Source organism: Danio aesculapii, chromosome 7 (assembly GCF_903798145.1).
Source record: "Danio aesculapii chromosome 7, fDanAes4.1, whole genome shotgun sequence".
Classification (NCBI taxonomy): domain Eukaryota; kingdom Metazoa; phylum Chordata; class Actinopteri; order Cypriniformes; family Danionidae; genus Danio; species Danio aesculapii.
The window spans coordinates 39398598-39416573 of record NC_079441.1 but is presented as its reverse complement, the minus strand read 5'-3'; the positions used below and the strand labels follow the sequence as shown (position 1 = coordinate 39416573).

The window sequence follows — 17976 nt, the reverse complement described above, 5'->3', positions numbered from 1 at the left end:
ATATGGTGACAGCGTGCAGTAGAGGGTTAAATTGTTCAGTTCACCAAATTTACTACTAAGTTTGGTGAACTGAACAATTTAAGTATAGTCTACAAAACCGGCAAGTTAGATAAACTTAAATATGCAAGTGTTGGGAGACTCCATTACTATAAATTTAGTTCAGTCAACTTATTAGGGTTTTCAGTGCACTTGTGTTTTTTGTTTTTGTCAGTGACCAGTTTTTTTTTCCATGCATATATATATTTTATTTCTTATATGGAAAATATGTTGAATTAAAGAATAATGTACTTAAAATAAAGTTAAGAACCCCCCAATATCTTTGAAACTTCTCTCAAAAAAAGCCTTGGATGATGGATGATGGTCTTTTCTTTACGTTAAGCATAAAAAAACAACAACAACAACAAAAAAACTGCTCACTGATTCGGAGTAAAAAAACATTGAGTGCGTTGAAATATGTTGATCTACTTTTGCGTTGGTTTAACGACTTGCAGATAATTGAGGAATGAAACTTCATAATGATGGTATCCAAAACGTCAAATCTTATTCAGACAGCATACCAATAAATTTTTCAAACATTCAGTTATCTGGACAATAAGGAAGTTCTTAGGCTGAGCTTAAAACACAAGTTTCCCAACTAGGACTTCACAATACAAACAGTTTGAAGTATCTCCAAGGAACCACGCTTCACTCTACCATAACTGAATCTCTTCTTCATTCACCCACTCACCTATTATACATTCCAGGTGTCTGACCAGCACCCTCTAGTGCCCTGTAGTTCCATTAGAACAACATTTTTATTTCCATTATTCCATGGATAACAAAAAAACAAAAAAACAAGTGACAGACATTTCATTCTGTTACAATATATATATATATATATACATATATGGATGTGTGTGCATGCGTGTGTGTAATAATATACTATGAAAAAAATTTTAAATAAATTTTAAACAAAAAATAAGGAGCCATTTATTCACATTATGATGAATAATTAGACCTGAAGCCATTTGTTTTCTGATAAAAAAGACCTTGTACTTAAAAGGTTGCACATATTAGAATTTTACAGTCAAGACTACAGTTGTGAAAATGACCACAAGGATTAATTGTGATTTTGAGCTCACTACACTTGAAATCTTAAGTTTATGGATTTTCATGGTACATAAGTTAAATTAACTCAATTTTGGTCCTATCAATTAAAAATATAAGTTATGTTCAGTCAACTTTACTTAAGTTTTTGTTTAAGTAAAGACAACATTAGGGTTTTCAGTGTGCTGCTTCTTTGGTGATCCCAAGAAGACTCCTGGTATGATCATTCTGTATGTTTCAGAATTGTAAACAACCTCTTATCCGCCTTCTGTATTATCGCTGACCTCTGACTTTCAACTGGCAAATCCATATCATTAGGTGTCCAAATGCATCTGTGACACTAATATACCATGACATTCTTGTTAGCGGCGCTCTTTATCGTTGATAATTATCCGAGCACGGGGCGACGCCTCCTCGACTCCGAGCAGGAAAGGGAGGGAAAAGCCAATCTCAGTATGCAGATGGTTAAAGTCCCTGTGGAGAGGCAGGCCGATTAGATGTGTGTTGATAAACTCACTTACACTGAGTGACAGTTTGCAATATTGGGGTCGCGGAGGTGACCTCCGTCGACGACACTGATGAAAACGAGGAAAAAAGAGGAGACAAAATGCCAGAAGTGTCCCCTGATGCATGATGGGACAGGGATGAAAGCTTGTGAAATGTCAGTCTGGTTTTTTGTGTGTTGTCAGGCCCTCCTTGTGCTACCTCCTTGGTTAATAAGCGTGTGAGAGCGGGAGGTGTAATGAGAGGAGATTCTTATTCAGATCAGGAGATTTCCCTTCTCTAACTCACATTTCCTCAACATGGGGAAGTCACCTTGGGTGTTAAATCGTCTGCTGAATCCAAATGTATATGCATATGCAATTAAATGTCTGTGAATATTATGCTCCTTTTCTTAAGATGTAAAATATGTCCCCATAATCTATACTTGTAGTCTCAGTTTAAAATATTCAACAAGTTCTTTATAGTGGCTTGGGGAATTCGCCCTTTTTGGCGTGTGAACAATAACAGTTTTCATGTGTGTCCCTGTAAATGTAAATGAGCTGTTGCGTTGCTGAAGAGGATGGAGTCTTTATACTGTTCTGACAGAAACAACAAAACAAGAAAATCTTAAGCAGCCAAAATGTCAGAAGTGACCAGTAGTAGATTAGAGGTTTACATGTTCAAATCAGAGGCCAACAATGATGAACATTGCATATTCTAGACCTGAGGACCTGTTCCTGGAGATCTAGCTTCCTGCAGATTTCCGCTCCAACCTTGACAAACACACCCAAGCCAATTAATTTGGACCTGAACCGCACTTGATAATTACAGGCAGGTGTGTTTGATTTGGGTTGCAACTGAAATCTGCAGGAAGGTATATCTCCAGGAACAGGGTTGGTCAACCCTGTTTTAGACTGAAGCAGGGTGTTTATAAATGGTTGATTTAACTCCTCAACTAGTATGTTGCTGCTATGGTAGGGTTACCATATTTTCCGCTTTTTCCTTTCTGTAGCACAACTCTCTTGTCTTTACTGAAAATATACAAGTCAGACTACACAGTGCATAATAAATATGACATTTATGAATTGTACTTTTTCACATTTCCTGAATTGGTAGATGCTACCAGGTGATTACAGTAAATGAACAGAGAAAGTGCTCCATGAAATCAGAATTTTATGCCACCTTTATGATAAAAAAAATGTTTTGCTCACCAAGGGTGTATTTATTTGATTCAAACTAAGCAGAAATAAGCAACTGAAAAAATATTATTTTATTTAAAATAATTGTAGGTTTCTATTTCTATATATTTTCAAATCTAATGGATTCTGGTGATGGAAAAGTAGATTTTTTAATATAGCCATTATTCATTCATTCATTTTCTTTTCAGCTTAGACCCTTTATTAATCTGGGGTTGCCACAGTGGAATAAACTGCCAACTTATCCAACATATTTTTTACACACCGGAAGCCCTTCCAGCTACAACCCAACACTGAGAAATATAGCCATTATTATTATTATTATTGTTATTATTATTATTATTATTATTATTATTATTATTATTATTATTAATAATAATATTATTATTCAGGGGTCGCCAGAGCGGAATGAACCGCCAACTTATCCAGCATATGTTTCATGCAGTGGATGCCCTTCCAGCTGCAACCCATCAGTGAGAAACATCCATACACTCTCACATTCGCTACGCACAATTAAGCTTACCCAATTTACCTATGGTGCATGTCTTTGGACTGTGGGGGAAACCGGAGCACCCGGAGGAAACCCCCGCGAACAAGGGGAGAACATGCAAACTCCACACAGAAATGCCAACTGACCCAGCTGAGGCTTGAACCAGCAACCATCCTGCTGTGAGGTGACAGGCCTACCCACTGCGCCACCGCACCACCTTATTAATATTATTATTTTTATTATTATTACTATTTTTTGTGGGAACTTATTTCTTTCATTATTATATGATTAATAGAAATTTCAAGCAATTATTTGAAGTATTTGAAAAAAAAGTTCTGCAGTTACTGTAACATGTTTGCTCTGTATTATATAGTCTGTAAAAATATTTGCTTCTAATGTGGGGATGCATGAAACATGGGTCACAAAATCTACATCCATGTTCCAACCAATGGAGGCACTGGGCGAATAGGAACACTTGTGTGTGTGTATGTATGTGTGTGTGTGTGTGTAAACTCCTATTCATGTTTCCTCTATTCACAGGTCCACTGGAGTGGAGAACATGGTGAGATTCGCTGCCTTGTAGCACCATGTTTAAAAAGCTTGTTTGTGTTTTATAGGAGATCAAAGCAAGCAGGGGTCTTGGCCAGACATGAGACGCTGCTGCTGCTGCAATCTGCTCCCCTCTCATTACAGCCCAGCACATTCAGATGGGAGAAAACAAGCCCCGCTTCAGTCAGCCGTCTCAACGAGACCTGGATCACGTCCCACATGCCTCTTCTGGACGTCACCCAAGCCAAACAGCACCAGGGTTTGCCATTGTTATTTTGGGGGGTAAAACTGACTACCTGTGCCGACAACCATGAATCAAACAGGTACTTTTAATAGCAGCCTGTTTTCAGAAAACACTGCTGGTGAAGCGAGAAGTGCTTTGATTATCTAAAGACCCTCTGAAAGACCCTTAAGACCATTAAGTTTGGTTGTTGTTGTTTTTTTTATTGTGCCTTAAGATATATTCATCAAAAATATGCATATTCATGTCGAAAAAAGTTATTCATACAGCTTTACACTTCAGATAGATCCAGCTGGCCCTTTGACTGTTATTTTAAAACAAACAATGGCAAACAAATTGCATACATGGCCCAGTTTTATCTAACACAGGCTCATTGAGAAAATGTGCCCTGGTTTACATTATTGAGTACTGAGAAATATGTGTTCACGGGTAAATGGCTGCATTTTATGTGTAAAATGAACATTATGGGGTGGTACAGCTGACTGCTTAACTTTGTGTAATCGGCTTTTCCAGCATGACTGGTTTACATGGTAACTGGTAACAATGCCAGACTTGTGAGGTGGAGTAGACTGGGGTTTAAGTACGGCAAAAGACAGTCCAAGATACCAGAGAAAATGAGCCCTAAAAAAAGTGGCATGAGCACAGTTTTCTACATCATCCGTAAGTCATCCGTAAGATGTTTGGAACCACCAGGACTCTTCCTAGAGCTGGCCAGCCATCTAAAGGACTCTCAGACCATAAGAAACAAAATTCTCTGGTCTGATGAGACTAAAGTTGAACTATATGGACTGAATGCCAGGCGTTACGTTTGGAGAAAACCACGCACCGCTCATTACCAGTCTAATACCATCCCTACAGTGAAGCACGGTGGTGGCAGCATCATGCTGTGGGGATGTTTTTCAGCAGCAGGAACTGGAAGACTAGTCAGGATAGAGGGAAAGATGAATGCAGCAATGTACAGAGACATTCTGAATGAAAACCTGCTTCAGAGTGCTCTTGACCTCAGAGTGGGGCGACGGTTCATCTTCCAGCAGGACAATGACCCAAAGCACACTGCCAAAATATCAATAGAGTGGCTTCACGACAACTCGGTGAATGTTCTTAAGTGGCCCAGCCAGAGCCCAGAACTAAATCCTATTGCACATCTCGGGGGAGATCTGAAATTGGCTGTACACTGTCGCTTCCCATCCAACCTGATAGAGCTTGAAAGGAACTGCAAAGACGAATGGGCAAAAATTATTCTTCACCATGAGTGAGAGCGAAGTACATTGAAATGTACATTTACAACACTTACCATTCTTATTTTCATCATTAGGGCAAAATGAAAGGGATAGTTCACCCAAAAAATATTGAAGATGTAGTTGACGTTTTAAGAATTTCAAAGAAGATTTCTAGGGTGCAGAAGCTCATGCTCACTACACTCGTGCTTGCACAGAGAACTGTTTGCTCAGGATGTGGATTAAAGCTAATGATTTTGTAAATAATGTACAGTTTCTAGTGGAGACTGATCCTTTTGCTTCATAAGACCTCTGTGTACCATCAGGAGCCATGGGAATTGATCTGGAATTGTTTATGCGTTCATGTCTAATCTAAAAAAAAGGGTGACCATTGACTTGCAGTTTATGAATCATGCAAGTTAAAAATATCTAATGTTTTTGCAAAAACAACAACTGTAAAATTTAAATTTTGGGTGAACTACTGTATCCCTTTAAGAATTGATCAACTGGAAGTATTACTAATCAGTCTGAAAAAGGACACGTGTGTAAATTGAACAAATGCACTGTCAGGAAGATCAAGTGGGCAAAAAGTCAGAAAGTCTCCAATCTGACATCACCTACTGTACACCATAGGTGCAAAAGGTTGCATAAGGGGCAAGGCTGGCAAGAAAAAAAATCCCAGAATGTTAAACAAAAAGTATCAAGAAGTTGTAGTATCCTGATGGATAGGTGAAAGTCTTCCATTTGTATGTTTATTTTGTGGTGAATGCATGCTGAAAAGCTGTCAATCCGAGCAATCCCTCCAACCCAAGTGCACAGCTGGCTGGCCAGTGCTGGAGCTGTTATAGCTGCTATACCATTGGTGTAATTTTGTCTTAAAAAGTGGTCAGGACTGTTGTGCTTTTAACAGTAATTACATCTGCTTTAAGTGTTCACAATAAAGCCTAAATGATTGTAAATCCATATATAATTTACCATAAAAGCACTTTCATGAACAGTAGTTAGCATGTAAAGCTGTCACAGCTGCCAGAAACACTGCACTCTCGAAAGGTATAGCTGGAAATATGAAAAATAGAGGTTTTGAGCTTAATATGGAATAATATTAGTGCAAAATCAGACTTCAGCAGCACAAATCCATGTTAAGAGTAGCTGATGATGGGCCATTCAATTATTAGAAGACAAAGCCCAGCTGAGATGGTGATGGGGCCAAGATGTGGAGTGGAGGTTAAACTATGGGTGTGCATTGGTTTCTAATAATGACTGTGCTAATATTATGATTACCTGTTAAAAGACATTTCATTAAAATTATTTGGTGGGGTTGTCTGTAAAATCCTTTTGTGTATATAATAATACTATTTTGGGGGGAAAAACAGGGTTCTCACTCTAAACCAAATTAAATTTTTTAGACTTTCCCCTGACTTTCCCTGACTAAATATCTGAATTCCCATAACCTATATGAATTGAAAATAGGCTGTAATGTTGGGCAGTCCTTATGGAATTTCATGTTTCTGCAATCACTGAATTTTAAGCAATAAAAAAAAAAAATAAATAAATAAAAATGAATAAATAAATGCAGCAGATAACTTATAAATAAATAATAAATATAATAAACAAATATCTCCTTTAGGTGTGTGTGACTTGCTTTTTTTGTGATCATTGTGATTTGCATTTAGCCAAAGCCTATTTAAAGTTACATTCATTGTATTGATTGCTAAAATGTTACATTTTAACGTTATTTTTCTAATGTTATTGTTGAAGATATTTTAACAGTTTTTTATTGTTTTGAGCAGGGATGAGTAAACTCATTCCTGTAGAGCCGGTGTCTAGCAGAGTTTTGCTCCAACAGTAATCAAACACACCTGAACATGCGAATCAGTGTTTTCAAGAGCACTAGAAATCTATAGGTGTTTTTGATTAGGCTTGAAGCTAAATTGAAGCTTCTCTGAAGCTGCAGGACACCGGCCCTCCAGGACCGACTTTGCCCATACCTGGTTTAGAGTCATTCATGTATTAAATATGATGTAGTAGGTTTTATATGAATAAGAGGTAAACATTTTCTCTCTTGGTTTCTCTCTGTGTTTGCTTTAAAAAAAATGGCATAGATCAGTGATTCTTGAGATGAAATTAAAAAAAAAATTGTCTAGTACAATGGCAAAGATTTTATTGGTAAATTTGAAGAGAGATCATGACAAAATCATTCATCATTTCATTTTAGGCCACAAAAAAGGCTGAATTTAGAGGGCACTATATATATATATATATATATATATATATATATATATATATATATATATATATATATATATATTGTATACAAGTCATTCAAAGAGCCAGTGTGATCTATCTGCTGTGTTATGCTGAATGCATTTTTGTTTTCCACACTAATATGCATATTTCTGTCTACTTGAGAGTTTAGTAGGGCTGACACTTGTTTCCACAAAATAATAATAATATTAAAAATAAGGCAATCACACGTTTTTTCAGCAAATTTCTTTCTCTTGCAGGTATGCTGTAAATCTTGCAATTAAAAATGTCACTTGCAGTATTGTTAAGGTTAAATTTAATACAATGATTATACAAGATTGGGTATACTTAAAACTACAGCACATAACTAAATGCCATTTCTGTATGCCTGGAAAAACTTTACTTATTAGTATTTACTTATTAGAAATTATGACATTTTTATTCAGAATTAAAAGGAAAAATGTCAACATGACCTTTATTGGTTGATTGATTATCTCTTGGCAGAAACAGGCTCCCATATACTTTAAGTTTAGAGTAAACACAAGCTGCTTTTAAACACGAGCTCCTCTTTGTCATCTTTCTTTTTTTTTTTTGGATTGACTCAGCCTGTTTCTTAGGAGAGTAACTGCTGCAAAGACATGATTATGAGCTGGATTGGAACTGAGTTTGAAGTGCTATTGAAGGGAATCTCCTATTGAAACGGGTCCTCTTAAAGAGCTGGGATTCTGGGCCAGTGATTGTCAGTGGAGACTCGGGCATAATATGGAAAGATAATTGGGTTTCTAAGTGAGCTTCACTACAGGGCTCTGATTGAGTCATACTCTTGAGGACTTCTAAACTTTCAGTCCTTTCTCTGTGAAAAAATCAGAGCTGGGAAATCTCACTTTCTTCTCATCGGTAAGTGATATATGAGAATAATGTGGGAATCCTTACACATGAGACACAGTGACCACAGCGGCCCACATGAAAAAAAATACTAGATTCATTTATAGTAAGTGCTGTAGTGTTAATCAAGCATAATTACAGTGCTCAGCATATATAAGTACACCCCTCACCAATCTATCTTTTTAAATTCATACATTAAATCATATTCACATTTTAATGGGAAGCTATACAATATTATATTTGTGCATATACATTAGATTACTCAGTACTGAAGCCAAATCTGGAGCTTATCTAACACAATAACTTACAATAACAGTGAAAAAACTAGTACACCCAAATTTATATGTTATAGAAAAATATTAAATACAAATGTAAAAAGAGGAAAAAATCAAGAGAAGCAAAAAAATTGAAATATTTTGTTAAAATTTTGTAGGTTGAATTTTTTTTTATTCAATATTCTGATTGAATTTAATTGTATTATCTTTCAATTTCTAATAATGTTTGATGACTAAAATATTATTTTAATATATCTGTTAAATAAATCTGTTTGTTTAATTGCACCCAAATACTGTACATTGCCTATATTCACTGAGAAATGGATACAAATATTTATTTTCAAAACGGGCTGTACTCAATTATGCTGAGCACTGTGTATTATGTATATACTCCCTACTGAAAAGACCAGCTTAAACTAGCCTAGGCTGGTTGGCTGGTTTTAGCTGGTTGACCAGCCTGGTTTTAGAGGGGTTTTGGCCATTTCCAGGCTGGTTTCCAGCCATTTCCAGCCTGGTCTTAGCTGGTCAGGCTGGGTGATGACCAGCTAAAACCAGCCTGACCAGCCTAGGCTGGTTTAAGCTGAATTTTTCAGCAGGGCTGTATACTGTACATATTATAGAATTTACAACTCTTTTTTAATGAATGTCCCAGCATTGTGTGGTATTGATAAACTGTAATAAATACAGTGCTGTATTATACTTTGGTTACAGTAAACTGTGGTGTATTATAAAACATATATGGTGTAGTATAAAATACCATAGTTGTAGAAAACTACATAGTCATAGTTACTATAGTTGTCGTGTTACCATAGCAACTACAAAACTACCATAACAGATTAATTGGACTGTGGGGGAAACAGGAACATGCGGAGGAAACCCACAAGAACATGGGGAGAACATGCAAACTCTTCTTAGAAATGCCAACTGACCCAGTTGAGGGACTCAAACCAGCTATCTTCTTGCTGTGAGGAGACAGTGCTAAGCACTGAGCCACTGGGATGCCCTCCAAGTTAAATTAAATTAAGTTAAATTAAGTCAAAGCACTTACAAAAACACCCAAATAAAATAAAAAATCAATACCCAGATAATTGTGTTATATTTTTTAGTAAGGAATAGCCAACTCTGTCAGTACTCAGTTATAATCAACATTAGGATCCAGATGCAGCATAAAAATTTAAATTAAAGTGATGAACACGTTACACTCACTGTGAAAATAAATACTGGGTTCCACACAATTAATTCATGTTGTCCCAACACAAACGAGAAAAAGTTACTTAATTAAATTTTTACAACTTTAAGTGGTTTGAACTTAAACAATTACAACACAAGCTCATTCTGAAAACGTACCCCTATATACATTTCTGGATAGCACCAAATACGTTCCAGGAGCTATGTTTTTTTTTGTTGCAGTTTTTGTTTTCACGAATCCACCAGAGGCCGCAGTGTACTCTTTTTCAGATCTCAAATTTCTCTCTCTCTCACACAAATCTACCAGAGGCTGCTGTCGACTGACTGTTTGACTGACCGAATGAATGACTGACTGACTGATCGACTGACCCAACCTCCTCCTTCCCTAAACCCAACCAATAGTGTTTTCAAGAGCACCAATTGACCTGACCACCCCCTTCCCTTAACCCAACCTACAAATTAAAAGAGCAATCCAGAAAAAGAAAAGTCCTCGCCTCATTTTAACTATGTTTTGCCACATTCTCACCCTGTTATTTACTTGTCTATTTAATTTTTTGGATTCTTTTATTCTCTTACCCGCTTTCTGGAACCGTTCTTCACCAGACTCGAACCCCGTCGTCATGATAATCTCCTCTCTGCACCTCAAATCCACCAACATACATGGCGAGCTAACTGGACAAACAGGTAACAGTGTGAAAGCCGTCCATACAGAGTGGCGGTCAGCTGGTAAGCGTGAAAAGGAACGGCATCATATCGCCCCATAGCGTTCATTTTAAAAATGAAATGCAGTGATTCATGCTTCTGGCTACATAATTCACGATCTCCAGAAATCTATATAGGGCTATGTTTTCAGAATGAGCCTATGTTGAACAATTAGGTTGTCCCCCCAAAAAAACTCATAAAAATTGTGTTGCTTCAACTCATTTTAAATAAAATTTTTTAACAAGCATCAAAAGCCATTTTTTGAGTGCTTGAAGGTTGAAATAAACGAGTGAACTCAATTAAAGCTAGAAACAGAGGTCAACATGTAAAAATATCATCTGAATATATTTCTAAGATACAATAAACAGACTCTGCAAATGATAATAATGTATTTGTTTGCTATCAGCACCTGGAACACTCGCATTTGTATTAAACACTTTTCAACAGTTGATCATTATATTTCACCTCTAGCCTTGTGTCACAAGTGTATCTCTCCCTTTAGCCATATTTAATAAGTTGCAGCCTGCATTACGCACTTTAAAGGTATTTCAGATGAGAAGTGATTAGTCATTTGAAGCACTGTGTCTGTAAGTGTGGGCGTTCTGTCTTTTTATCCACTAATGCAGCGGCAGGTAGAAGTACAGCTCTAATGCAGTACAGAAGCAACCAAGGTCATTCATGATCACTAACAGTCAAATGCTCATGTACTTATTTTATCTCGCTAAACCAATTAGAAAGCTGTTTTCATCTGTCTGCTCTTAATATATGCCATAAAACTGCTTTTTTGCTGCTGCTTGTTCAATTTGGTGACGCTCATCTTTTAGTCTGATTATGTTTTTTATTACGTAACTTTAAGGACAGCGAGTTTGAATTCTGTTAATTCAGCCAAAATTAACTTTTCAGTTGTCAACTCAAAAAGTTTTGCAGACTTTAAGGTCACCTGAGGTCTTGAGCTGACAATTTCAGGGAAAAGATGCAAAGTGTGTCAGTGGATGTAATGAAATGGAATAATTTTTGAACTAATAGTACTAACGGTAATACCTCTCTTTGACACAGACGTTGTGGGGGTAAAAATTAGATATCATCCTGTGAGAGAGAAAAGAAAATGAATAATGACATTCTGATTTAAGCAACCAGGAACAGACGCGAATAATCACAATGCAAATTATCAAGGACAATCAAAATGGATGAATTTTAAAACGAACGATAGCGAAACTAAGTTAATTAAAAAATCAGCTCGAGTTAAACTAGTTGTCGCCAAACGCAATAATTAATCGTGTTAGCAGTGCTGAACGATACCAGGAAAAATAGCAATTCCCTGAACGGGAGATGACAGCATATCACAATCCTGCATAATACTCTAGTTGCTGCAGGAAGCAATTACCATCCGTAATTTTTTTCTAATAAACTTGTATCCCTCTGATGACGACCAATTAAACATGCACAATTACGGATAGCATATAGTTATTCATAAGATGATTAGCATTCTCCCCTTACATTCAGATTGGCTGCATACTGATAAGACGCAGGTTAAACGACAGATACATATGCAAATCGCATGCAAATCAACATACAGAAATGGCAGGAAGCCACACAGACGTCATCATGAGTGCTGTCAATAATAGCACTGCAGACAGAGCTGCCGATACTTATGTTTGCACCTATATGTGAAAAGTCTGTTAAATAATTGTAAGGATAATACATTTGTATTATTTGTCCACAAGCCATTATTATTTGTGTGAGAATGAGTTAAGCTAATAAGAATAAATAAATAAATAAATAAATAAATAAATAAATAAATAAATAAATAAATAAATAAATAAATAAATAAATAAATAAATAAATAAAGATTGCTACATGCCATGGGCAAAAATAATAATAATCATGATTAATTGCATCCAAAATAAAAGTTTGTTTTGACATAATTTAAATGTGTGTACTACTGTGCATATTCATATTTAGATATTGAATATATATGTATGTGATACACTATATCTATCCATCCATCCATCCATCCATCCATATATATATATATATATATACAAAACTGTGTTGCATTGTTTTGTTTCTATTTATGTGTATCACTTGTTATGTTAAAACAAACTTTTAAATATTTGCCAGCATTAATACTAAAAACTAACATAAATCTTATAGTAGTTAAGTTTAGTTCATATACTATATTTAACAACATGAATAAACAATGAACAATTCATTTATTATAGTATTTATTCATCTTTGCTAATGTTAGCTAATGGAAGTGAAGTTGTCCAGAGCACAATGCATTAATGTTTACCAGCATGAATTGGGATTTTAATAATGCATTAGTAAAGGCTTAATAAATGCAATACAAGCAGTGGTGGAAAGAGTTCTGAAAATCATACTTACTGTAAGTAAAAGTACCATTACTTGCCTAAAAATGTAGTGCAAGTAGAGTAAAAGTATCTGTTGTAAGTATTGCTCAAAGTCTGAGTAAAAAGTAGACTTTTCAAAAGTACTCAAGAGTAGTGAGTAGTGAGTGTTGCATTGTAAAAAGCTGATGCATTTACACTTAATTTGTGGATGTGTGTAAACGTAAGATTCTGTAGTGCATTAGTCATTGCCCAGCAGGCACACAACACCATAAGACGATAATATAAGTTTGGATTTAGGTTGTGACCAAAATTCAATGTCTAGCCAGTGTCTAAGGACAATCTTATTTTGATGCCCAATAACAACATCAAATGATGTTGATATTTGGTAGATTTTAGGTTGTGTTAGAATTTTGAGCCAACATCTTAAACCAGCATCTTCACAGGAATCACAGGACTGATTTGTCTAATTCCCATACACAAGAAAAAATAAAGTAGTGACTGAAGGTTGAAGGAAAGTATTGGAGTAAAAGCACCAATACAGCACTAAAAATGTACTCAAGGGAAAGTAAAAGTACACATTTTTAAAACTATTTGGTAAATTACAATTTCTGAGAAAAACTAAAGTTACAGTAATTTGAATATTTGTAATATGTTACTTTGCACCACTGAGTACAAGTACTGTTCTTTATTACAGTATAAATCAACTAACATTAACTAACGACACCTTGTTGTAAAGTGTGACCAAAATCTTTTTAATTTTCTATGCACAAAATGATTCATAAATGCACTTGTGCTTCAGCATTTTGAGATTTATTATATTACTCTGATACTGCACACACAAAAATAATATATACAATTACATTTTGGCAGACCATTTTTAATTACATGGTTCATTCTGTACGTATAATCAATTATAATATAATATATATCTAATACAATCTGTTTGTTAGTTGACATAGAAACGATATATCACAACAATAAAGGTTGAGTCCAAGGAAAGCACAATTGGAAAACTGTAATATGTTGTAGTAAACTTTATCTTAAGGTCTCCTTGTAACAGTTTAATTATACATTTAGATTTTGAGTCATTCACTAAGCACTTACAAAAGGGTTAGTGTTATAGGAGTAGGGGTTGGTTTAGAGTTCCCGCAACAAAGAGACTGTAAAATAGAGTTTCTCATAGTCGTATTAATATTGCTCACCCATAACTGTAAAGTTTAGTCACATGACCTCAGTGTATAATAATATAACTGCAGTGGACTAATACAGTGTAATACAACACCGCTAAAATCACATCTGCTTCACACAAACACGTTTCAGATATTTCAGATGCACAACTAGTGGGTATGTAAACACCAATTCAATCTGAAAATACAATCTATGATTGCATGCCTAGTTGGCTATAGTTGAATATCTTCCTAACATTTATTTCAATGCTATGGAACTTTACATAAAGTACAAAGAAAAGTCTTATGCAATACAGTCTGGAAAGAGCCTGAAATAGTGTCAATTTTCATATTTATCCAAAGTTACACAGAAAAGATAGGAAGAAGATCAGTTGGAAGTGTTTGTGAAAGTTTCCTTCACTGAGGCAGAGCTTTCAGGATGGCGTTCACCTCTTCTGCTACAGCCGTCAGTGCGAACTCAAATTGATCCTGAAGACAGAAAAGTAGAAGAAGCTCAGCAAAGCACCTGAAAAACCATTTCACACCAAGCACAACAGACACCAGTGGTACATTTTGTAGACTAGAGAAAAGTGGACCTCAGTCCAAGAACAGTCAGACGTAATAACTTGTTGAAAAAATGTTTGTGTTCTCCGCGTTTGTATTTAAAGCTGCAGAGAAAATGTGACTCAATGTGCTTCGTTCAAACCATGACTCAAAAAGTGTCTCATCCCTGAGGGCCGGCATGTGAAGATCGATCATTGTCTGAAGAGCAACCCTCAAAACCAGCGTTTGAAACTCAAGCCTCCCACTGCAGGCCAAGCAACAAACCAGGCTGAGGTGGGCGTTAAGTCAGATGCAGAGCTTCACAAAACAAGAAACGGATACAAATCCCTCCTGAATTAACTTTATATGCACTTTTCAGTCTTTTCAACCAACATAATTTAGTCTTAAAAAAAGCAGGTAGCTTAAAGTCAAGGTAAAGGTTTGTGAGGCCAGTAAAAAGCCTAAAAGTATGAATACATATACGGTTTCATTATTTCAGTTCATAGTGATTCTGCTATAAAGCTTGCAAAATGAACACTAAAAATACTTTTTTAAACACAGCTTTGGGTTAAAATATGCACAAAATTTACCACTACAATCTGTGATCATGGACTACAAACTCAGATTTATGTTACATAAATCTTTTTTTTTGGACAAAAGGTGAATATCAATCAATTAAATTGTGCCAAAAACCATTAGAATACTGGTTAAAGATCATCTTTCAAGAAGATATTTAGCAAATTTCATAACACAAATATATAAAAAATGTAATTTTTTGTTAGTAATGTGCATTGCCAAGAATTTAATTTGGACAACTTTAAATGCATTTTTTTTATTTAGATTTTTTTACCCTCAAATTCCAGATTTTCAACTAATTATATGAAACAACCACACATCAATGGTCAGCATATTTATTCAGCTTCAATGTGATGTTAAATCTATAAGAATTCGCACTTATGACTGGTTTTGAACAAACGTTCAACCCAAATTTAACCAAATGATTGAGTTTGTTCATATTTTACCCAAATTTGTGTTAACTTTTCTTAGAGCGTGCATGAAACAGATTTACTAATTTAAAAAGATCTAATTTAGAGTCAGATACGAGATGATTTGGAAAGAAAAAGGCAACTGTCATGTGGATGTGTAAATGTGAGCACTTTGCCACTAGATGGTGTCACATTAATGCCTCAGTGTACTCCAGACTTGATGAAGTATGGCTGTGGATATTTATCAGATCAGTCAAGCTGTTTATGAGGTTCTCTTCCAGCGTAAACAAAAGCCGGAGAGCTCATGTAGCCGCTAAAGCACAAAACATTCCTTTTCTGGGCCAGAAATGGAGTGGCAGAGTGGATTTTAGCAGGCAGACTAATTTCACACACCAGTTCCTGCTTTGAGAATGTTGTGAACGCGGAGGGCGAGAGGCTTCCTTTGGACATATGTTGCCTTTTGAGCAAGGCAGAGCTGAAGTATTGACTGAGCAGGCCAGTACAACGAAGAAGGCAATTGCTGTACTATACAGAGCAGAAATTAGCAGATTTAACAAACAAAACAACTTGAGAACAACAGGGCTTAAAGGGGTAGTTCACTCAAAAATGAAAAAGTACTCTATCCACAGCTGAGATTCTTTCTTCTGTTGAACAAAACAGACATTTGGAAGAAGATATTTTGAAGAATGTTGAAAATTGGCTTCCATAGCATTTTTTTACCCTACTATGGAAGTCTACCAATTTCCAACATTATTCAGACAATCTTCTTTTGGGTTCAACAGAAAAAATAGAGAAGCTCATGAGGGTTTTTAATTTCTGGATGAATTGTACTTTAAAGACAAATAATGAATGAAATGAATGCATTAATTCTCTTTCCAATGAAAAATTTCATGGTTAAGTTATAACAGCTAATCTGAACTTTGAACAAAAGCAATCAATAGTTTAGATTGTTCAGTTATAGGTATCAGTCAGAAACTTTCAATCACAAATTGCAGACTAGCTTAATAAACAAATTTTTTCATCATATCTTTTGATTGATACATCTCTAACAATTTGATAGCTCTTATTTTAAGTTGAAGTTAAGCCACCTTTCCACTGCACATGACAAATGACAAGTGACAGACCGGAGGTCATTCATTTCCAATGGAGAGTAGTCCAGGAGCTGCGTGGAGTTCTGATCATCTCCATATGTGGAAAATTCACATCTGATTTGAGCTGCAGATACATTAAAATATTTGTACTCCTGCAACTAGACCGTATGCGACTGGCTGACCAGATGTGATGTATTCCAATGTTGTCCAAGCAGATCCGTGCACGCGAGATGAGAAATAGTATTTTTTCGTTATTTTTTTTATCAGAAAAAGTCTATATAAAAAAACCCATTTCTATTCATAAATGAGTAATAAAAAAAATAAATTTTTAATAGTGTCTCCACATTCCCTCCAAAATTTTTAGCGGTCTATGAGTTTTTTTTACTGTACTGCTGCGAAATTTACTGTCCGCTGGAAAGAAAATGCTTCTGGAACTCAACTAAATGTTATGAATTTGTCAAACACCATGATATATCAACAAAAATAGACAGCTGATTATTCTGTAAAGTAGGTTTTTAGCCCCAAAATATCATTCACAAACCTAAATACATGAAAAATGAACAAAGATTACGTCAGAACTTTAAATATACTTATAAATCTTTTCAACACAACCACAGAGCTTTAATATCTATTTACAGCCACTAACCAGGTGTAGTAGTCAGGTCCTTATCTTCCATAAACAGCAGCTAATGTAATTCAGCATGACTCTGAGGAGGGGACTGTCATTTGCTCATCTTGCTATCTCATAACAGGAATAAGCTTAATATATGTTTCTTTAGCATAGTTTACACAAAGAAATGTACCATATCGATACTGTAATGCTGGACACTTTATAGACTCTTGTGGCTGGTGTTCAAAATGTAGCTTGCAGCATCAACAGGACGTATTTGTCATGGTAGAAGTGATCAATTACAAGTTAATTTTCTGAGCCTGGCTTTTGGCGCTATATTGACTATGTGGTTTTAGATTACAAATCGATGTTAATTGTAGCAGTGTGGTTAGAGTCCTATTGTACAGGACATACAGCATCAGGAGGATTTGTGCAGGTGTAAAGCACTAATAGGGCAACTGACTGAACTGTTCCTTCCTGATGAGGTCATTATGGTATCACATTAAACCAGAAATAGCCGTGCTTTGTGTACAAATGTTCATGTATTAATTGTTTTCTTTTTTGCCAATGTGGTAACAGATTATAAAGAAACTTCTTATGTTGTCTGTGAAAGACTGTTGACATATTTTCATATAAAGCATTTGGGACATTTTAGGCAGGATGACAAGAATGT

At 35.6% G+C, this 17976-nt stretch overlaps 1 protein-coding gene across 1 annotated transcript in view; it reads right to left on the bottom strand.

The window, feature by feature from the left end:
- Nucleotides 1-13734: 13734 nt before the first annotated feature.
- The window catches only part of ptprn2 (protein tyrosine phosphatase receptor type N2), a 278828-nt gene continuing 274586 nt past the window's right edge, over nt 13735-17976 (bottom strand). Inside the window, exon 23 of the mRNA XM_056461907.1 lies at nt 13735-14562. Coding sequence (XP_056317882.1) covers nt 14491-14562 — 72 coding nt within the window. The 3' untranslated portion in view covers nt 13735-14490. The remainder of the gene's footprint in view (nt 14563-17976) is intronic.